This window comes from Coregonus lavaretus (genome assembly GCF_964263955.1).
Source record: "Coregonus lavaretus genome assembly, chromosome: 13".
Lineage (NCBI taxonomy): Eukaryota > Metazoa > Chordata > Actinopteri > Salmoniformes > Salmonidae > Coregonus > Coregonus lavaretus.
The window spans coordinates 45,789,597-45,812,877 of record NC_140000.1 but is presented as its reverse complement, the minus strand read 5'-3'; the positions used below and the strand labels follow the sequence as shown (position 1 = coordinate 45,812,877).

Genomic DNA, 23,281 nt, shown 5'->3' with positions numbered 1-23,281 from the left:
CTCTATGTTTGACATGGAGAATTGTTGAAACGTACATAAAAGCACGAGATGAGGTTTGAACCCATAACGTCTTGGTAGGAGGCAGGGATTTAAGTACTGAGCCACTGACTGCTTCACATTTCTCCCTCTTCTCTTTGTGTAAGGGATAATCAATGAGGCTATGCGTTCTATGGAAAATAATGAACGACGTGGAAGTTATGTTCCACGAGGCGCTAGCGGAGTGGAACTGACCTTCCACAGAGTTACATTATTTTCCAGAGAACGCATAGAGCCCCGAGTTGATTATCCCTTTTATACCATGGCTATAATTTAACACATTTGTCGCTAGAAATGTGTTCAACAGCCGTGGAAGTAGCTAGCAAGTTTTGTAGTTAGCGACAGTAGTTGCCTTGGTAACCAAACAAACAGATTTGCTGGTTTAGCTAACCAAACCATCAGTCCTAGCTTGCTATTATGAAAATCGAATTCAACAATGGCAATAATTTTTTCAATTTGCCCTTTTTTCCCCCTCAAACATATAACATGTGTGTATATTTATAGCCATTGAACTCTAAAATGCAAATATACCGTGTGTTATAGGGAAATAATGCACGCTCTAGAATGCCTTTCAAGCCAATCAGAAATGAGTATTCAATAATGCCATGGTATAATTATTTGATATTGAGTTGCAGATCTTGACTGAAGTGTAAGAGTTAAGGTTTGAACTCACAACTGCAGTGGTGCAAGGTGGAGATTTAACCCCTGAGCCAGACTCCTTCACACTTTTCTTTGTTTGACATTAAGAGTTGCAGAAATCCACACAAGTGTAAGAGTTGAGGTTTAAACCTGCAAACTCAAGGTTATGAGACAGGGGTTCTAACGATTGAGCCACAACCTCTTGCACATTCTCTTGAACATACAACCTCAGAATCATGAGGCAATCGAGGTGGCATTGGCATGTTTCTCCTGGGGCTCACCTGAAGATGATGCTTTAGTAAACAGAATTTGAAAAAACTGCCAGCAATTTGACAGAATAAGCTTAACTTTTATTGAACACATCTCAGTAACACTGGTTTTACAAGAATAAATCCATACAATATATATAACTTCAGTCTGTTTTAAGGATTTCTAAGGCATGGAATCGAACCTCTTGTTCCCTTTACTCTTTTGTGTTCAAGCCATTCTATTCTGGATGACTGAGGGGTGTCTACTCCCACACACACAGCCACACAATCCAACCCCCCTTTCCTCACCCATCCTTAGTCCCCCATAACTGAACTAGAGCCGGGATTCAATCCGACTGCGGGTTGTCGACAACGCAGCTTTTAAAGGGTATTTCCGATTGCGCTATATGCTGCATTTGGGTCGTTCCACAAAATGATAACATTTTGGGTAGTGTAAATTGGTCAAAACAAACAATTTCACATAAGCGGTGTCACATTAAGCGGTAAAAAAAAAAAGTGCCAATAGTGTCTTTAAAGTAACAGGGTTGAGGTTATTTTAAATCAGCCATAAATCCCCTTGTGACAGGGGGAATGGACGCTTGTTGTGCGCAACAGGGAGGGGCAAATGAATGCAAGCTTCACAAAACAATTGAAATTGTTAACATTTCCAGCCAATCTATCAATGGGTAACAGGGATGAAGTATTATACTCGACACGGTCAGTTTTCCACCACAAAACACCAGAAAATGGCCAAAAAGAGTAGAACCAGCTCACCTGCTTTTACACTATGATTTGACTGTTTGTTTTGAAAAATATTTTTAAAGGAATAGTTTCACCATAAAAAAAAAAAGTTATGTTCACGTAACAGGGTTGGCCTTAAAATGAGGGACAGACAAATTAATCGCATGAAATAAATAATCTTCAGAAATGACGTCAAAGCAATAACATAATTAGTTCAACTTTTGAGTATAATTTCAATGATGGTGAAAACATGGAGGAATTTGGGGGTGAAGTTGGTTAAAATCTTCCTAGAAGTCAGAAAAACATAACTAAGGACAATGTCAAAATGCTGATTTTTTATTTATTTTTTGCACTTTATTTATGGTATGACCCAATTACTGTGCATGAGATCTCACACGTTGTCGACAACCCGCGGTCAGATTGAATCCCGGCCAAGAACACTGATTATTAATAGTAAAGATGATCATTAAAAAAACATAATTGCCTTTGTGCACAAAATGATACAAGGGTGTGTAAATAAACACTAAATAAAAAGCTGTTTTGTGACATGCGTGTCTCCTTTTAGAGTATAATTTTGTATAAAAGTAATAGGTCTCAAACCCTGTGTGTGTGTGTGTGTTAAGCTTCATACTTCTTCCCGGATCGGTGGATCTGCTGGTACAAAGTCATGGAGAAGGCCATACCCAGGAGCTGCAGACAGAAGGTCACATCAGTCACACTGCAACAACATCATTACATATACATCTGTATGTCTTCCTGTATGTACACACACCCCCCCTTACCTGTATGACCAGAACACACATGGCGATGGTTCCCAGCAGGTGTTTATTGTCATCCAGCCACTCCTCCACCTTCTCATAGCAACCCTGACAAGAGAGAAACAATCTTGAGAGGTGAAAAAGGACACTCCTACACATGCAGACACACATGGATACACACACTGCCTGATGGAAGGGAGAGATCAGACACACATGTTTAAACTAACACAAACTGACCTGTGTCCAGAACTGGTTGGTGGCATTGCGCCCACAGTCCTGGTAGATATCCTGGCAGCATCGGTCAGGAACCACCTTCTCCTGCAGGGCAGTGTGCCAGTCTGTGTACCCATTCACCCCACAACAATGCCACTGACAGGGAGAAAGAGGAGACAGGGTTATATATTGCACCTCTCCCTTGATGGAATGCTATGCTCTTAGTGTCAGGTTGTATGGTAGCTCATTAGTAGTTAGGTACCATACCTCCGTCTGTATGGTGTTCCAGGCGTTGCGGAGGCCAGCGTTGTTGTCGGTGCTGTACAGAGCAAGTCCCTCTTTCAGGTCCTGTCTGGCGTTCTCACTCACCTGCACACACAGTGGATCATGAGAAATGTAGGCAGAGGCACACAGAGCACTATGGGAACAGGAACCATAGGAGGAAGGATAAACAGGGTTTGAATTGACGGGTGGCTTCTAGAGAAGTCTTACCTTGTCTGTGTATGCGAAGAACAGGATGAGAAGGATCAGCTCCGCCAACAGAATAACCAACAACGTGATGAAAAACTACAGGGAACAATTGAGAGAGGCAGGTGAGGTTGCCAATGTGGCAAGCATTGTATTGTGGTGCATCATGGGTAGTATAGTTCACTCACACTCAGCAGCAGACACTTGTTTTCCTTGATGGCACCCAGGCAACCCAGGAAGCCTGTAACCATGATGACAGCACCCAGGGTGATGATGAGGTTGGCGGCGGAGATGGAGGGGAAGGATGGTGATAGGGTGGCAAAGCTGCCCTGAGACACAGACAACCACACCCCCACACCCAACAAACCACAGCCCCCCAACTGAAAGAGGCAGAATAAAATATAAATAAATGTTTATCTTTACTCTTATCATTATTATACCGTTAGTATAGTATGATTTAATAATAAAATAGAACGCAGAATCAGAAGATCAATGTTTGAAAATTATGTCTATAGTGAGTTTGTTCACCCACCCAGAAGAGCAGGTTGAAAAGGAACAGCATGTATTTGACACAGCAGAGGCAGCCGCGAGCCATGGTGATGCTGTGACGATCTGCAAATAAAAGGGCAGTTTATATATGTAAAACTGTAGAAACCACAAAAGGGCAAAGTAATTTATGACAAGTTTTGTGAAGAATTTGCACGTTTCTGCCTTGCAAATGATCAGCGATCGACTACAATTCAAAGGTGACTGAAAATCTTGATTACTTCAAACACTGCTCTAACTTGTATCATTTTAGGAGTAACAACGGAGTGGATTTCCACAGGTACTGGTAAATAGTAATACTGCACTCACCTCACTTGCGAAACTGTTGTAATTCCTCAAGAAACCACCAGTGCAGCGTTGGCAAAGTAAACAAATCTAAACTGGCAGGTATAGAAGGGTTGGTTGTTTAGCAACAAAACCAACGCTTGCACAACTGTAGGGCAAAACACGCGGGGTTGGCTTTAAAATGTTGACAACATATAAACTGCATTTCGTTTTCAAATGTTTATTGAAAACATAAATACATGTACATAATGAGCACTTGCTGTCTCTCAAATACATCGGTAAAGTTGTTGGTTAGCTTGCGAATTTGGGCCATATTAGCATTGACATCAAATCAGTCAAAACAAAACAAGGTATCAATAACAAAATTAAACGAGCCACGTACGATTCCCCACATGGCACTTGTCATTCTTGCTAGCAATCTGGCCACCCAGAATCACAACACACTGATTTCTGATCCCCATAGAAGCGTGCACATTGTTTTCGTGACATTGTCAGCTAACCAATCTATTAAACCATGTTTTTTTGCTCGTCCCTGTAAAAAAAACTTGGTTGATCTCTTGAGGGATTACAACAGAATAGGGCCTACATTTTCCCAGGTGAGTGTACAATTGACACAAAGATTATGAGCTCCTATCCATCGGTTTGACATTTACTTGTGAAAATATACTCCGCTGTAATTCCTCAACGAAACCACAAGAGGGCAGCGTTTGCACAATGATATAAAAGTGTTTGGGAATGTCGTATATACGAGCACAAAGCCAAAACCTCCAGATAGCCACGGAGAAATAACAGAATGCATTTGAAAAACGAAAGAACATAATGAACAATGTTTTAATTCAGTCACATTTCCTCGGAAAGTGCTGCCCTCTTGTGGTTGTGTTGAGGCATGACAATTGATACTATTTAAACTGGTAAACCGCTCTCATAATTCAGAATGATTGAATGTAATTTCTCTCTCTCGGAATAATTTTACCACTTAGATAAGGAATTGGATGGTGCCTTCGAGCCTTCAGCGGAGGGACCTGTAAGACAAAGTACACACACAACTCTTTCATGTAGGCCTACTGTTGTTCTATGTAGTAGTAGTTCTGTTCTACTGGAAATTCTTTACCGAGCCAATAACATTGTGGTGGGCTCTGAGACACACACACACACATAGAGAGAGAGAGAGAGAAATATACCATCACTTTTAGGCCAAAAACAGAATAATAAATCACAGATTGCACTCCCCCTTAATCATTTTTTCTACATCGCCACCACAGGAAGTGACAATTGGTGAGGAACGAGAAAGAAGCATTGTGTTATGTTAGTGTATGATTCTGATAGTGTTATGATGTAAATTCTGTTCAAAGAAAATGCCATTGTTTAGCAGCCAGGTCCAATGGTTTTGGCCACACTTCGGATTTAATTCGTTGACGTTGTAAACAGATAACTTTGGTCGTGCGTAAATCTAACATAATTTTCAAGCATATATTCTCATAAAAGTTTTAGAAAAGTACGCAGACTGGATTGATGCCCAGACTGCTGGGATGATTTTAGATTTATCCTAAACAGCATGGCCGAAGTATCCAGACCAAAGAGATGATTCCGTACCGTAACTGTACCAGCTCGAGTTCAGCTCATCCTCATTTCAGCCATCCCTTGACTACTGCGACCGAGCTCTATCCGGATTTCCAGCGTAGAATCAGCGATAACGCAAACGTTAACAAATCCGATTGTATTCTTTTTGTAGGCTATATTTAAACTTTCCTGCGGTCGTCGATGATTTGCAGGCGGAGTGTTTTCTCTCAGGAGAGCGGAAACTGGTCTGGAGGCGGGGAATTACGTTACGGAATGGAATTGCAACGAGAGAATGGGACTTCCTGGGAAATAATGGATTTATTTGTGTGCGTGTGTTGTCTTTTTTACTTCATGGTACATTTGAGATGTGAGCAAACTGCTCTAAATCTGCAAGACAGGGTATTCTCAGGAGTATTCCAGGCCCCATTAACTACTGTTGTATAAATAATAATAATAATAATAATAATAATGTGTAGCCTTGCATAACAGAACTGCACACAAATACAAACACGCCCTCAAAGCCAAGTGAGAATTTAATAAAGATAAATCATAACAACATTAATAATGATAAATACTTTGGACATGACTGTACAGATCAACTCCAAATGACAATATGAAATATACAAAAACAGTGACCATTTCTTTCATTTGCAGCCCTTCAATATCCATGGCAATAAGCAGGGTTGTGTTCCCCTGTGTGGTAGGGTCTAGGGTTGGGAGCCAAACCACTTCCCAGTTTCAGTCAGAATCATGGGAACAGGTGCCTTTACAGAGGAAACTGGAGCGGCTGGTGCCACGATGGAGTCCTCAGGAATAAGCAGAGCCCAGGAGACATGAAGAGGAGTGGAACTCAGTGCCAACCCTACCAACTCTCTCTTCTTTCTTTCCCTTTCTCTCTCTCTTCTTTCTTGTCATTACCCCCAGACCCATCTCTCAGACTGGGATGACTTCAGCTGTACCGACTCACTGCTGTCTCCCTCCCTCTGCTGAAGGATAGAGATGCACACAGGGTTAATACACACACACACACACACACAAACACACACACACACACACACACACACAGGTACCTTGTTGGCGATGGCCCTGAGCTTGCCGAGCAGGGAGGGTTTGTGGGAGTAGACCACGTCATCCTCAGGCTCCTCCCCCTCGGCCAAGGCACAGCTATCTGCCGCCGGCAGCTCACACTCCTTATTGGCTGACATCACCAGCCGAGAATACTTATACTCCAGCCTGACAGGGGGCGCCATAGCGACACAGAAACACACAGGACACAGAGATGCAGGAGTCAGGAGCGTTGTACTACATCCTATGGCTAGGATGGTTATTTGATTAACAGGTGTCAGTCAATCACCTCTTGTTCTTCTTCCAGAAATAGCAGGTGAGAGAGATGAGCAGCACAGCTAAGAAGGCCCCGCCCCCTACCCCCACCTTTAGCCATAGGGCGATGGCCTCGCAGGGGGCGGAGCTCTTAGCTGGCAGGGACATGCCTTTGGTGCACAGCTTTGGCTCATTCCACACAGACAGAGTCTCCTACAGAGAGAAAGAGAGAGAGAAGGTGAGAGGGAAGGAGGGAGGAAGTGACGGAGAGAGAGTAGAGAAGAAGAGAGAGTAGGTTCAATTGAAATGCCAAGAAGTGAAAGTAAGAGTAGCATGAGTGTGTTAAAGGAGAGGAAGAGAGAGGGAACAGAGGGTGGTTACCTGGACCCCTCCCTTACAGGCTCCCTCTATCTGGTGATAGTCGTCCTGGGTGCAGCGGGGACAGGCACTTCCACTCTCCCACAGGAAGTGAAACGTACAGCCGTCACACGTACCTGCAGGGCACGCACTGCACGCACACACACACAAACAAACACACGCACACCACACAAACATACACAGGAGCAATGTAGAAGGAGCTAACAAAAATTCACACACAAATAATACAGAAATGTTTTCAGTTCAAATGTTGAGCAGACAGTCAGACAGGTGATGTTGAGCAGATAGTCAAACAGGTGATGTTGAGCAGACAGTCAGACAGGTGATGTTGAGCAGATAGTCAAACAGGTGATGTTGAGCAGACAGTCAGACAGGTGATGTTGAGCAGATAGGTGATGTTGAGCAGACAGTCAGACAGGTGATGTTGAGCAGATAGGTGATGTTGAGCAGACAGTCAGACAGGTGATGTTGAGCAGACAGTCAGACAGGTGATGTTGAGCAGATAGGTGATGTTGAGCAGACAGTCAGACAGGTGATGTTGAGCAGACAGTCAGACAGGTGATGTTGAGCAGATAGGTGATGTTGAGCAGACAGTCAGACAGGTGATGTTGAGCAGACAGTCAGACAGGTGATGTTGAGCAGACAGTCAGACAGGTGATGTTGAGCAGACAGTCAGACAGGTGATATTGAGCAGACAGGTGATGTTGAGCAGACAGACAGGTGATGTTGAGCAGACAGTCAGACAGGTGATGTTGAGCAGACAGTCAGACAGGTGTGTGTACCTGGGAACTGTGAGTTGCCCGCGGTCAGTCTTCTCTGGGTTGCAGCGTATCGTCATGACCGCACTCCGACCACGCTCACAGGATCCAGTCGCCTGAGTAGACCTGAGAAAGAGAGAGCATGATCAAACACACACACTTTCAACCACACTGACTGGTGTTCACTGGAACCATTCAACTATGAATACTGTTCTATGGCGTCTAGCTCTACACTGGCCTACCTGTAGAAGAAGTTGATGTCTGGAATGCCTTTTGAGTTGTCAGAGAAGAGTTCTGGTCTGGCGTTTATTCCGTCTAAAACACTTTCCACTGTCGCTCCTGAGAGAGACAAAAAAAGAAAAAGAAAAAACAACTTTCAAATGAAATGGTTGAAAATAAATCTGTTTTTGTATCAAGAGTATACATTTGTATCAAGAGTATACTTTTGTATCAAGAGTATACTTTTGTATCAAGAGTATACTTTGTGCTTTGCCTATATGACTACTTGTGGTTGTGGCACTGTCCTTTAATCATTATTACAGTAATTAAGGCACTATTCTATTGCCATCTCACCGAGGAAGGTATCAGCCAGACTGATAGACTGGGATGCCAGAGCCGTCCTGAAGCCCCGCCCATCCGCAGGAATGATGGTTGATTGACAGATGAAGCTGTCCACAGAGTTGACGAACTGGGTGGAATCACTCCCCATGTCCTTACTGGCGAGATCGGTGACATTATCTGTGCAGACAGCTGCCATCTTCCCCTGAAACAGAACACACACCGACGACTCTGAGGTATGTGTGTGTTATCTCGTGTCCACACAAGCTGATGTGTGTGTGTGTGTGAGTTACCTGGTGTCCACACAGGCTGACGTTGAAGATGTGGAGATACTTGGTGCCTTTAGAGGTGAAGCTGGGGCCGTTGGTGAGCGAGGCCACGGTGCTCAGAGAGCTCAGGTCAAAGGTCAGGGTGCGGTTGTTCTCCGTATGACTGAAGGAGCAGTCGCTATAGCAACGAGAGTGCTCCTAGGAGGGGGCACAATAGCATCAAGTCAACACACATCACACAACTAGCGGCTCAGGTCAAAGGTCAGGGTGCGGTTGTTCTCCTTGTGACTGAAGGAGCAGTCGCTATAGCAACGAGAGTGCTCCTAGAAGGGGGCACAATAGCATCATGTCAAAACACATCACACAACTAGCGGCTCACATTATACACACATGATAGTACCATGCTAAAAAATACATTCTTATCCAGAGCAGAGACTGTTAACTGTTGATCTGGATGAGAGTAAAAATCATATAAGAATGGCCCTGAGATTTTAGATTAGGTTATGAGGATTTCATGTTATAAAGTGGTTCTAATGATTATAATGGTTACGTAAGGTTCGTTTGTAAGGTTGTAACCTATGGTTGTATGATTATATGAGTTGTGTGTTTGTGTTTGTAATATATGACCTTGTTGCTTTTACTCCCGGGGCCACAGGGCAGACACGCATCCTCGCCATATGTGTGGTGACCAGACAGGTATGTGTTGGGGGGGCACTCCTGGCACCGGTTGGTGTCTCTGTCAATGTAGAACCCAGCTGGGCATGGAATACACGACGACGACCCAGACCGCTGAGAACTCTGAGATAGGAGGGCGCAGGCCCGGCACGCAGATGCCACGCCATCCTGGACGTTTGTCACGCTCACTGAGTAGAGTTTCACCACGTCGCTGATGTACCGACGCACCTAGATACACACACGTAAATATATTATATAGAGTGCAGTATGTGAGTGTGTGTGTGTAGCATGTGTGTGTGCAGTGTCACTGTGTGTGTGTGTGTTTTGTGCATTTTATGTGTGTGTGTGTGTGTGTGTACTCACGTCCTGAGCCTGGTTGGTCCTCTGGAAGGCCCAAGTGTATGATACGGATGCGTTCTTGGTCATGATGTGTGTGTAGGACTGTCTCTCCTTACTGCCCTCCCATGACTCCACCACCGTGGTGCTCTTCCTGTTCACATCCTGCAGGGTGCGACACACACACAGGGTTTATATGGGAGCAGATCACTCTAGTTTACAATTTACACAGTGACGGGTTTATCTGAAATCTCACTGCTTTACGGTGATTTAGTTGTGTATATTGTGTACTGTGATTGGCTGTGTTTGCTCAAATATACTTTGGTTTCATTTGGATACATAGGTTGTTTTAACTGGGTCTACTGCAGGGATTATCAACTAGATTCAGCCGCGGGCCGATGTTTTCTTGAGCGGATGGTCAGAGGGCCGGAACATAATTACACATAATTTGCATAATGCAACTTGACCACAAGAAGCCCAAGCATAATATTTGACTTAAACATATTCATTTCAAACCTTGTGTACATTTGTATGCGAGCACATATATCTCTCTATTATACGTGGGAATACTTGGGAACAGATTTCCGAAATTAAAATCACTTGTAGCTGATTTGCTGATGTTTTTACAGTGTTTTACGTCCAACAACTATATTTTGTATTATTTATTTGGGCTCAGAAGACATGGGGGGGCCGCGGGCCGCCAGTTGGGGAAACCTGTTCTGCTGTATATGGCTTTACTAACAAACATAGATATTAATATGTGTTTATTCAATAGCAGTATGGAAGTAGGTCACTCATGTATTGGCTATGTCATACTGGCTATGTTGGGTTTAATAATATTGATTTACTGGCTAATACACATATTGGCAGTAACATTTCCCTGAGATCCTAGACACACACTCGGGCAGATGCGAATAGTCTGACACACACGTACACACCATCATGAAGTAGAGCTCACAGTCGGCAGAGCAGATTGTCTCGAAGACAAATGTGATCCGGCCAAACTCAGTCCCGGTCATCCCAGCAAGTGATGTTGGTAACCTGACAGAACACACACACACAGTTAACACACACACACACACCGGGCCAATAAAAAATAATATATGCAATGCTTCACAATAATCATAGCCATGTGTTCATTCTGACCACATGACCTGACCAGGAAAACATGTGAGCCCTAACAATATTATACAGTCAAGCCAAGACTAACTTGAAGCCAGGAACATGCAGGTTCAGGATGAGGTAATCGTTATCCGAGCCTCCAGCACCACTGCGGATGTGATCCCCTGCCACCTCCCAGCCTGAACAACAACATATTATTGTGATTGTACATTCTATTAAACACACATCTATATTCCCTACAAACTGAGGGACACCACATATCTATTACACAGTCATCTATGCTCCCATTGGTCAGTGAGACACAGAGTTATTACATATCTAGCAGGATGTCTGTATTATACATTTTTACTATTCACCCATGGACATGTGTATTACAACACATATTACACATCTCTTGACCCTAATCACCCTAGCCATGTTTCTGTCTCACCGTTCATGTCGTCACATTTGGAGTTGCCCACGTTGAAGCAGGAAGTCTTCATGTTGGAAGGGAGGACGTTCCACCATTTATACTCATACCCTAGTACTGGCTCTGTCCCCGCAGGACACTCCTCACACACTGGGACAGACACACACAACCGTCAACAACACATTTCAATATACAGCAATACATGAGTGCTGCACGTGAGTGCTGTTTATGTATATACACATGTGAATATATATATATAGTGTGTGTGTGTGTGTGTGTGTGTGTGTGTGTACCTGAGGTGCCGTCAGAGTGTGTTCCAGGAGGGCAGGGGAAGCAGGTGGAGTCATTGGTGTTGTAGAAACCAGGGTTACAGGGCGGGCAGGCCTCTCTCTCCCCTGTAGGGGGCAGTGCCACAGCGCCCGTCACATTCTCCTCACAGATTCTCGGCTCCACCCACCGGTACATCACCTGCGTCTGTCACCATGGCAACCACAGCAGTTACATGACCACCATAGAGATACTACACACAGAATATGTTTATAAATGAATGTATATGCCCACAGCCTTCTCTCTCTATATGTACAGTATATATGTGTCTGACGTACCTTTCCCTCGCTGTCGCAGGCTGTGTGGATCTGAAAGTAATCCTTCTCTGAACATGGAGGCCTCTCCTTACACTGCGACCATCCCTCATCTGAGGGAAAGAGAGAAAGAGAGAGTGGATATTTTACCTGGCCTCTACTGATACATTTCAATGTGTCTGTGTCTAGTACATACGTGAGTACTGTGTGTCGGGGCAGGGGGTACAGGAAGTGGCTCCCTTGTTAGACGATGTGTTCCTGGGGCAGGGCTGGCAGGAGGATGAGCCAGGGGCGGAACTAAACCAGCCTGGTCGGCACGGGAAACACTCCGAGGTGTAGGCAACACCTAGACACATTAATTCATGAGGATGTCATTTCGCCTGTCGTCTCACACTATGGTCTCATTTGAGCTTCCTAGAGCTAAGAATGGTGAGTTCTGGAGTGGGTAAGAACCTGCGATATTACACTGCCTTGACCAACCACATTACAGATGCATGCAGAATGTGAGCGAGAATATAGGTGAGTGTGAAGGTAGGGAGTAGCGGTACGGGTGGTCTTTACCCTCAATGTGGATGTTCCTGAGCAGCACTGGTTTAACCATCTTCCCTCCGACCAGGATCCCTGTCGTTCTCCAGTACAGTATGTTAGTGCCAGACTTCAGATTCACCTGAGTCACATGTCACACAATATGTTCCACACAGATTATGTTACACACATCACACACACCAATCATATAACACACACGTATCACACACACTGCCTTCCTACTCACCGTGTGTGTGTCCCACTCTCCGTTGGTGGTGAGTTTGATCCACTTCTGATCGTCTGTCTGGGCCATCTCCTGACACTGCTCATTCTGGACCTGAACATGTCACCATGGTAACCACTCAGAATATTGCATCACATGATTATCTCGCTTCCAATCAGCAGCTGATTCTCTTCACCACAGAAAAGCCCTCACTTGCCCACATCTATTAACGTAAAACCCATTGATGTAAAAATAAAACCCATTGATGTACCCATTGATGTACTAAAATATATGAATGTACAATTAAAGTCTTCCCTGCTACCACAAAACAGCCCACTTTTCATCTCTACGTCAACCAGCTAAAAAAAACGGGTAATAAATGAACTGATATAAACTTCAGCAAGGAGGAGAAAGTCAGACTCACGTAGAACTCAAAGAAGATATTGTTGTCAGGGTACTGGTAGCTGAAGGAGACGGAGCCCTGCTTCTCCAGATGCACAGCGTACACCAGAGACACTGTGCACTCATCACGACTAGACTCCAGATACACACCCTGCGGCGTCCACGATGAGCTACAGTACACAGACAGAAAGAGAATACAGCACTATTGTGAGTTTGTGTGTGTGACTGTATGTGTAGGACAGGTGTGTGTAGTATATGTGTGTGTGTGTGTGTTTTGGGTTTTACTATCCTTGTGGGGACCAGACAAATGTTCACCACAGGGGAAAAAGGCTATTGTAGGCTTAGGGTTACAATTAGGGTTAGGGTTAGAATTAGGGTTATGGTTTAGGTTAAGGGTTAGGAGTTAGGGTTAGGGTTAGAGGTTAAGGTTAGGGTTATGGAAAATAGGGTTTTGAATGGGAATCAACTGTTTGGTCTCCAAAAGGATAGTAAAACAGACGTGTGTTTTACCTATTACAGGCCTGACTCTCCTCTCCACTGGGTCCTGGGTCCATGTAAGTGGCCAGGCTGGTGAAGCCGGCAGGGATAGTGTCCCATTGGTCGAAACGCACCCCACTGCCCAGCGAATAGGAGCCGGCCGCACACGGCGTACATTTCTGAGCGGACATCTCTAGGAACTCTCCCGCTGCACACGAGAACACTGACAGACAGAGAGGGAGAGAGGAGGGTCACACATAGACGTCACAGACACATTCACACCTAGACAGTATACATACTCTCTCTGTCTCATGTACGTATGCTGCTACCTTGAACAGGTCTCTAGAAAAATGGATTTTTATCTAAATGAGGCAAACCTGAATAAATAAAGGTGAAATAAAATGCGAATTAAAGCGCGCACACACACACTACTCACAGCAGTCTGTTCCTCTGGTTGGAGTAGGCAGGCCTGAGCAGGTGCCCAGATTGTGGGGGATGGCCACCCTCCATCGAGACCCTGTACTGTCACACTCTGTATACTCATAGTAGTAGTCTGTCTGGAACACACACAAACATCCAGTAGTCATATTAGAGCATGATACACACATTCACTTAGATACACATTCACAGTCACACACACACGTCCCACTTGATAAAACATAATCTAAGACAATCCTAAATCTGCAGTGACAGAACAGGTTGCAAGGATATCATTTTTAGTGACATCTCCTTGTCACTTCTTTGTCAATGTACCAGAACACCAATTCACTCATCATATGCAGTTGTTTTTCAAGACAGAATGCACCAAATTAATCTAACAAGATGCATAGGTGTACTAAACAGCCAACATCAAGTATTATGGAAAGCCAGTGGTAGCACAGGTTGTCATCAGTGAGGCTTGGCAGATAAGCAAAACAAATCAGACGGAAAGAAAAGAAAAGAAAAGAAAGCACCATTTATAATTGACAGAAAGTCACCATCATGGTCTCTGAGCAGCTCTGATGACAGTCACCATCATGGTCTCTGAACAGCTCTGATGACAGAGTCACCATCATGGTCTCTGAGCAGCTCTGATGACTGAGTCACCATCATGGTCTCTGAGCAGCTCTGATGACTGAGTCACCATCATGGTCTCTGAGCAGCTCTGATGACAGAGGCACCATCATGGTCTCTGAGCAGCTCTGATGACTGAGTCACCATCATGGTCTCTGAGCAGCTCTGATGACAGAGGCACCATCATGGTCTCTGAGCAGCTCTGATGACAGAGGCACCATCATGGTCTCTGAGCAGCTCTGATGACTGAGTCACCATCATGGTCTCTGAGCAGCTCTGATGACTGAGTCACCATCATGGTCTCTGAGCAGCTCTGATGACTGAGTCACCATCATGGTCTCTGAGCAGCTCTGATGACTGAGTCACCATCATGGTCTCTGAGCAGCTCTGATGACTGAGTCACCATCATGGTCTCTGAGCAGCTCTGATGACAGAGTCACCATCATGGTCTCTGAGCAGCTCTGATGACTGAGTCACCATCATGGTCTCTGAGCAGCTCTGATGACAGAGTCACCATCATGGTCTCTGAGCAGCTCTGATGACTGAGTCACCATCATGGTCTCTGAGCAGCTCTGATGACAGAGGCACCATCATGGTCTCTGAGCAGCTCTGATGACAGAGTCACCATCATGGTCTCTGAGCAGCTCTGATGACTGAGTCACCATCATGGTCTCTGAGCAGCTCTGATGACAGAGTCAGTGACTGGTGTCTGCTCTGCTGTATGTTAAGTTAATACTCTGTGTTATTACCGCTAATCTTTTGTCTCAGCCATGTGCGTTTGTTCTTCTGTTTGTTTACTACTAAGTAGTAAGACAGTTGTGAACAGGTCACGTCAGGTCAATGACATTATAACTTCTACCTGAAAAAACAGTTCTTCCACACAACCAAACGTGTGTGTGTGTGAGAGAGAGAAAGTGAGAGTGAGAGAGAGAGAGAGAGAGAGAGAGAGAGAGAGAGAGAGAGAGAGAGAGAGAGAGAGAGAGAGAGAGAGAGAGAGAGAGAGAGAGAGAGAGAGAGAGAGAGAGAGAGAGAGAGAGAGAGAGAGAGAGAGAGAGAGAGAGAGAGAGAGAGAGAGAGAGAGAGAGAGAGGGAGAGAGGGAGGATCCCCACAGAGAAAAGAGGAGACTGGATGGTCATCTTGTTTTGGAGGCCATGTTGGTTTGTCTCTAAGCAATCTATCTGCAGCCAATAATGCAACACTTCACTTCCACCACCATGTTGCTCTCAATCCCCATCCTCCCAAACCTCCTGTTCACCCAGCATTGCCATGGCAATCAATCTGCCAGGTCGCAGTTGTAAATGAGAACCTGTTCTCAACTGGCTTACCTGGTTAAATACAGGTGAAAAAAACAAAACAAAAAAAAAAAATTTAAAAATCAGGACCACCGACAAACAGCTCACTGCCACCCAAATAATTATTGCAACCTAAGTGGGTGAGTGTGTGTGTGTTTGTATATACTGACTGTATGTGGTTCTGTTAATGCCAAATGTGTGTGTGTTTGTGTTTGAGAGAAAGAGACAGCAAGAGAGCGAGAGAACGAGAGAGAGAGAGAGAGAGAGAGTTTAAGGCTGTGTGTGGAGTATAGATAAGCCTGAGCTCTTCTGTACAGATCATTATCGCTCTCAAGCTCTAACAAGTATTGTTCCTGCCATTTCCACACAAATATTGGGGACATGGGCACACACATGCATGCAAACACATGCATAACAAACTCTCAAGAGGTGAGGCCATATATCAGCTAGATGAAAGTTAGCTATAGAAACCCCTTAGTTCCCATGCACCATGGCAACCCCTTTCAAGTGGAGTGCACCTGCACCTGCTTTCCCCTGAGTCAACTGGAGTCTGGGGAGGGGCTGATGGGTAAATATTGGTACTGTGGTGAATATGGGGCTTGTGCAGTGGAATTGGAGGTATATAAAAGGGTGTTGAGGTTAATGTGCATCCTTTGTCTCCTGGTGACTCATCATGGTCACCATGGATACAGAGGAGACTATGTGCCACAAGAAGAGATATTTAGTGCCAGTGTGACACATCCATCATCCATGAATCCATCAGCGTGTGTAGATCTGGCAGTGTAACGGGACACACTCTGGGACACAAATCTGACAGCACTCAATCATTTTCAGATCAAATAATATGGAGAAGGCTGGGACATGGAGGGCTTCCAGGTAGCTGTTTTCCTTAGAGAGCTGATATGATAGCCATAATAGATAAATCTAACCGGATAATGTAGTGCCAGGGCCCTTGCTGTTCAGTTGTCAGTCCCTCCTCTGTTTTCCTCTTACTCAGCGGTAATATTACTCCCGCACATCGACGGGAGGCAGCACGGATGAGGATGGATGCCAAGTGATCGGCTCAGTGCGTCGTCATCATATTATGGAGCCTTATATTTTGTCAACATGCTTAGGACTTCAGCCGATCAACACATTTTAAATCCCACCACTAACAAAGAAGGCCTCCATAACATCGTCTATCTCCACGCCATTCCACGCCAATAGGCATTTTATAACAATGATTGGCAGAAGGTTGTAGCCTATAATCCTCTGGTTAATGTTTATTCTTGACCCATATGATAACGTTCGTAACATAAACATGATTAATATGGTTGGGACATAGCCTAGTATAAGATGATTACACATAGTGCGTTCAGTGGCAATGTCATGGCTTGCTTATTTATTGTAATGAAATAAAAGTGTTATAAATAACAGTGTGACAGCCACTGTCGCTTGTGTCGAGCTGCGCGCACTTACCTTATTGCACCGGCGCAGGTCACTGCTCGCGGACACCCATTGCCGAGCGCTGATGATGAATAAAAAACAATTAAGAAAACAGAACCCGCGCGACTGTTCCCTCATCCTTGCTTCGTTTTAAGACAGTCCGTTTAATGCTTCGGATGAAGACCAAACGCAATGACTGTGCGTTATTTAGGTTATGGTGCCTTGTCGTTATGCATGCGCGCGCTTCTCTCCACCCACTCCGTTACGCTGCGATCAGACCCATCAGCCTGTCACAGGCACGCGGCTGTCGTCACTCTGCTAACGCACGGGCTTTTCGTTATCTTAAGACAGATAATTGACAGAAATATGTGTTTTGTTATTAGGTCCACCATCTGTGTGTAGACCTATTACCAACAGTGGTCACTGTTAAAATATATTACCGTTTATTTCCATAAATGATTAGGCGAACGTTAAAAAATCTTACAGCAGCCCAATAACATGGAATGGGGTGAATGGCGGTCAAAATGGGGAGGCTAAATAGGCAGACAGATGGGTCACGCATTGGGTCAAGCAGCAGACCCTGGCACCACACACAACTCTAAATTAAGCACCAGGAAGTTACTGAGCTGCTAACTTGTCAGCTAACAACCACACTAAACCAGTTGTAGGCCTACCTTGATTCTCAAGAGGAGTTGTGCCACATGCAAGATGAGACATCAAAGAAGTAGAATACAAATGACTGGGGAAATACCAGGCATTATTTTTAATTAACTCTGCAACTCTTTCAACTATTGTCTTTTTTCACAACTGCAACCAGTTTGGCAGCAAAACATTAACAACACAGATATATTGATATAGTAAAATAAATGAAAGTGTGTAAAAAAATAAATAAAGGATATTTCGTGCTGAAACCCTTACATAAAGACCAATGGTATTGACTAAGTTTATGGTTAAAATCCTCTTATTTTATTATTTTATATGTGATAAGGCCACACAGAGGGCTAGATATAATTACAGACGCCTGTGATAATCTGAAGTACCCAAAAGGGCCACTAGATGTCCTTTGATAAATGACACAACATCCTTGAAAGTTACCAAAATTCTGGTAGTTTACTGGTAAACTTCGAAAGTTACCAGCAATATACCCTCTCTTTGCAACCCTAACCAGGATACATTTAGGCAGTTTCGCCCTGGAGACATGTATGCCATAGAAATACAATTTCTATGATATGGTACATGGGAGGGAGGTGCCAGATGAGTGTCTGTAGAGGTGCAGCAAGTCACAGTTCCGGGGCAGTGTCTACAACGTATGGACACCTGACAGTCCAGCTCATAGGTCCAATATAGGGTAGACCCGTTGCAGGGGTGGAAATTCTGCTGTTAGTGCCAGTCTGAAGTAGTGGGCTCTGCTATAGTGTCATGTCATCACCCATCCCCCCTCCTATCAACACATTGACACACACACACACACACACCAGCTGCCTGCCCCTATACATGGCCATCCGCATTCTTGTAGAGCGCTATCAGACATTATCTAGACTTGTTCTCCCTCAATGAGTGTTTTTTCCATGGAGCAGAAGGGTGAAGAATGCAGAAAGACTCTCTGTTTTAACTCTCCCCAAAGCCTGCTGTTGCACTAACAGATGCCCCTGAGAAAGAGAAAATTAGAGCGGCAAAATAGTAATGCCAAACAAAAGTATCAGATTCAGCTTCCTACTACTCTACTGTTAAATTGTGATTAAAACATCTATCATTGGTACTCCAAAAGGCCTACTCAGCGAAGTGCAAAACAGTTACATATTTCATCACTGGGTGGCAGTAATGCACCATGCTTGCCTGCAGTCCATATAGCCATTATGCTAACAGTAAAATACTGTATCATACATCATACCCCAATAAACATGTCCCTGTTGGGTAGGCTCAGGCTGAGCCCACCGTGTAGCTCAGTTGGTAGAGCATGGCGCTTGCAACGCCAGGGTTGTGGGTTCGTTTCCCACGGGGGGCCAGTATGAAATGTATGCACTCACTAACTGTAAGTCGCTCTGGATAAGAGCGTCTGCTAAATGACTAAAAATGTAAAAATGTAGATGAGCTGTGTGTCGGGTCCAACAGAGGCTATACACTACAATGTCTTACTTCATTGCAAGTGTATGTTGTTGATAGTTGGAAACTGTTGGTTTCAATTGTGGGAAATTATTATCTTATATTTTAGATGTGGTGTTAGCTTAATAAGAAAGCATTAATGATTAAACATAATAGGTTTGTGCTGTACTGATATAGACTGTTTAATATAACAAGCTGTGATTAATGTGGGGAACTGCTAGGGGGTAGGCTGAGATAAGACTTGTGATTCACACAGACACACACACTGCCTCTTTGTTAAACCGTTCAAGGACATGTGTTCTGCTACAAAGATGTCTGAGGTTACTGACTCGAAACAAGTTGTGGAGATAACAAGTAATGCCTGGCAACAGTGAAGCGCCAAGGGCTGGGACCAGCCTGTGCGCCAACGATAGGCTGAGTAAGTCTAAACCACGCTCAGTCTTTACTCTGATAGGCCTGCTTGGAGCAGGAACTATCTCTGTCAGAGTATTTAAAGAAGAACGTATAACAATGGCTTAGTTCTCTGACTGCCCTGCGTGGTTTTTCAGTGGACCCGTATACGAACATCATATTTACCATTGAAGTGTTTTGCATTAATTAAAATACTAGTCTATTTTAGAAGACATGTATTGACCTCTTTTTGTTCCAATACCAGATTTGAATTGACACAACTTAACACAATGTACCTGGTTCCCTGAATATTTGGTGAAGAAAAGTATGGGAACATGTTGTATTATGGGTGGCTAGTACCCGTCGAGTGCAAGTGCCAGCTGGTGGCAGCAATACATCTTGTACCAATCTGCATGGCATTGTCTTTACACGAAGAAGAAAACGGTGGTTTCCGGTTGAGCAAGGAAGTGACGCAACCCACAGGATCAAAACAGGAAAGATGCTGGCCAATTTCTCCTCAAAAACCAACTGCAGCTTTCTGCAGATTATCTCGACAATGCAAGGAAAGTGTGTTATCCAATATATACATCTTAAAAATGGCCACATGGTACAGCACAGCAAAACATCTTCTTTGGATCTATGCCGAGATAATACCAGCTGTTTTTGAAAGATAAAGGCTAACGTTAGCTAGATTTCCAAGTCACTCTTAGCCTTTTGCTAACTATCTAGCACACTCATAACTGAGTTGAAATTAACCAGGCATCATCCAGACGTATGGGATGAACATTACCATATATAGGCCTGGTTACTGCGGTGCGACTGGAGTTGCAGACCACCCCTGCGCCTGAGAAATGTTAACTGTGACAGGCCGTCATTAACAGATCGAGGCCGGAGGAGGACAGTCAACAAAACCGATCACTTGACAACACTAGCTAGCTAACCCAACCACTAAACATGTCATCTGAACAAATAATCGTAATTGTTATGGATGACAAAACGTACAACGTCAACAAAAGCAAGTTGATAGAAAAAAGCGACTACTTCCGTGCACTGTACAGCTCTGGGATGCGCGAGTCCAGAGAGGATTCAGTGCAACTGCAGGGGCTGAGTGTGCCAGGGCTCGAGCTGGTCCTGGAGTTTATCAACACCTCCAAAGTGAAAGTAGTCAACGAGACCCTGGAAGACCTGATTGAGACTGCTTCTTTTTTGCAAGTAACCTCTATCCTAAAACTCCTTTCGTCTGAAATTCGACAAGAGAATTGTGTGGAACTCTACAGCCTATCTGAGGTATATGGAACTCATGATCTACGCAACGCTTGTCTCAGATACATGAGCTGTCACTACCACCCGATGCTGCGGAGACCAGAGTTCAGCGACTTACCTGCTGCCCTGCGCAACCAGGTTAGAGAGATGCGTATGAAAGGCACGGCCACTCTGGTGGCTATTGGACTCTTCACCTGTCTGGCTCTGGACCTACCAGACCAGGACGAGCCCTGGTCCATGCTGAGGTATGGGGAAGTGGAGCAACGCTGGAAGCCGCTCGCTAACAACCTGCCCTCTGACATGGTCAATGTGAGAGGCTACGGCTCAGCCGTGTTGGACAACTACCTGTTCATTGTCGGTGGGTACAGAATGACCAGCCAAGAGATCTCAGCTGCACACTGCTACAACCCCTGTAGGAATGAATGGAACCAGGTAGCCCCCCTGAACCAGAAGAGGTCAGTACAGGTCAGCTATATGAATAGACCTCTATGCAGTCTGTCCCTGTCTTGAGCTCCAATACTACTGCACTGTTGGAGCTAGGAACACAAGCATTTCACTACACCTGCAATAACATCTGCTAAATGTGTGTATGTGACCAATAAAATTTGATTTGATTTGAATATCCAGTCTGTTCCGATGTCTTGATCTTCAAACTGCTTTGATGCTGAGCCAGCAAACTACATAGGCTACAGTATGTCTCCGTTCTGTAATGTTATTGTATATCCGTCTCTCCTCCGGTCAGGTCCAACTTCAAGCTGCTGGCGGTACGAGGGAAGTTGTATGCAGTGGGAGGCCAGTGTCAGGGCACTGTGGAGTGCTACAGCCCTGAGCAGGACTGGTGGACCTGTGTGTCGTCACTGCCTGACCCCCTGGCAGAGTTCTCTGCCTGCGAGTGCCAGGGCATGATCTACGTCATGGGAGGATACACTGCCAGAGGTTAGTGGGGATGATTTTCATTCCCAGCAGAAGCGAGAATTTTTCTAAAATGTCCAATGTAGACAGACAGTAGACATAAAGAACTGTAGGCTACACAAATAGTGCTTGTCCATTTGACAAAATATCAACTGCTTTTAAAATGATTGTAACAAATGCTGTTATTGTTTCTCTCTGTATCTACTAGACAGGAATACCAACGTGCTCCGCTATTGCCCCTACTCTGACAGTTGGACAGTGTTCCGCTCCTGCTCAGCCCACGTGCGTAAGCAGCAGATGCTCTCGGTGGAAGATACCATCTACCTGGTGGGGGGATACACCCACGAGCTGGAGCCAGGTCCTGGGCGGCGGGCCAGCCAGACGGAGGACATGCTGACGGTACAGTCTTACAACGTGACCACGGGGGAGTGGCTCCACCTGAAGGACAACACCTCCAAGTCGGGCCTGAACCTCACGTGCACGCTGCACAACGACGGCGTCTATATAATGTCGCGTGACGTCAGCCTGCCCACCAGCCTGGAGCACCGCGTCTTCCTCAAGTACAACATCTTCTCAGACGCCTGGGAGGCCTTCAGACGCTTCCCCGCGCTGGGCCAGAATATGCTACTCTGCTCCCTCTATCTGCCCAACGTTCTATGAACTGTGTGGATGGGATGTAGGATGTTTAGTTGATGCCAGTGTTAGTACAGTCCAGAGACTACGTCATATGCCACAAGGGGCTTGTTTGTGCGTGCAGGGCTACATAGTTCCCATGAAGAGAAGTGGTAACGGTAGAGCAGTAGATGGCTGTCATAGGATACAGTATGGCCAAATCTCTGTTGGTGGGGCAAAATATAGAAAGACACAGCTTGTTACATTATTTAAACCTTAAAGTAGCTACAAGCACAGGCAAAGCAACAGTCATGCATTGTGGGTCAATGTCTAAGTTAGCATAGCAGCATTGGCCTACTATCGAGATCCATTTTCGGATTCTTTGATTAGAAGTAGACTTGCAAATTAAAATGATAGATTTGCAAAAATCTTCATCTTAGTGTTCACTACAAACCTTAAACGCTAATGCAAATTAGTAATACATTTAATACATGTCATATTGGATATTGAAGAAAGTTTGTAGCCAAGACATGGCTTTGGTTTTACACTGCCGGTTTTGCAATGGGCGATTGAAGAACTTAAATATAATGCTAAGCTGATGCCGGACCACCATTAATAACTAAACAAATGTCTTAACTCTTGCGTGAGAAGAAAAATTGTAGAATCATGAATGGAAGGGGACTGATGAAGTGGAGTAATTCAT

At 44.7% G+C, this 23,281-nt stretch overlaps 2 protein-coding genes and 1 pseudogene across 5 annotated transcripts; 1 reads left to right on the top strand and 2 right to left on the bottom strand.

The window, feature by feature from the left end:
* Positions 1–1,003: 1,003 nt before the first annotated feature.
* On the bottom strand, positions 1,004–5,757 carry LOC311140252 (tetraspanin-9). 3 transcript variants are annotated; one of them, XM_084175215.1, is made up of 10 exons: positions 5,528–5,757; positions 4,908–4,956; positions 3,959–4,024; positions 3,636–3,715; positions 3,292–3,483; positions 3,128–3,202; positions 2,903–3,004; positions 2,660–2,791; positions 2,447–2,530; positions 1,004–2,354 (listed from the first exon to the last, which is right to left on the bottom strand). In XM_084175215.1, the coding sequence occupies exons 4-10, from the start codon at positions 3,696–3,698 to the stop codon at positions 2,283–2,285; spliced, it is 720 nt and encodes a 239-aa protein (XP_084031341.1). In that variant the 5' UTR covers positions 3,699–3,715; positions 3,959–4,024; positions 4,908–4,956; positions 5,528–5,757; the 3' UTR covers positions 1,004–2,282. The 3 variants fall into 3 exon arrangements, with proteins under 3 accessions (XP_084031341.1, XP_084031340.1, XP_084031342.1); XM_084175214.1 differs by lacking the exon at positions 3,959–4,024 and having other exon boundaries at positions 5,528–5,756; XM_084175216.1 differs by lacking the exons at positions 3,959–4,024; positions 4,908–4,956.
* A 253-nt stretch (positions 5,758–6,010) lies between these two features.
* Positions 6,011–17,436, bottom strand: LOC311139214 (endosome/lysosome-associated apoptosis and autophagy regulator family member 2-like; the record flags this gene model as incomplete). The annotated part of the gene is made up of 22 exons (XM_084174119.1): positions 6,011–6,480; positions 6,565–6,727; positions 6,849–7,027; positions 7,196–7,322; positions 7,975–8,076; positions 8,193–8,289; positions 8,524–8,713; positions 8,802–8,975; positions 9,405–9,680; positions 9,816–9,953; positions 10,727–10,829; positions 10,999–11,089; positions 11,341–11,469; positions 11,613–11,793; positions 11,925–12,013; positions 12,097–12,246; positions 12,462–12,567; positions 12,673–12,762; positions 13,073–13,220; positions 13,561–13,750; positions 13,964–14,084; positions 17,332–17,436. The coding sequence occupies 22 exons, from the start codon at positions 17,434–17,436 to the stop codon at positions 6,409–6,411; spliced, it is 3,021 nt and encodes a 1,006-aa protein (XP_084030245.1). The 3' UTR covers positions 6,011–6,408.
* A 3,194-nt stretch (positions 17,437–20,630) lies between these two features.
* On the top strand, positions 20,631–22,960 carry LOC311140766 (kelch-like protein 42; annotated as a pseudogene). The gene is made up of 3 exons (XR_014615506.1): positions 20,631–21,509; positions 21,797–22,059; positions 22,179–22,960. The product of XR_014615506.1 is annotated as a kelch-like protein 42 (transcript).
* Positions 22,961–23,281: the final 321 nt, after the last annotated feature.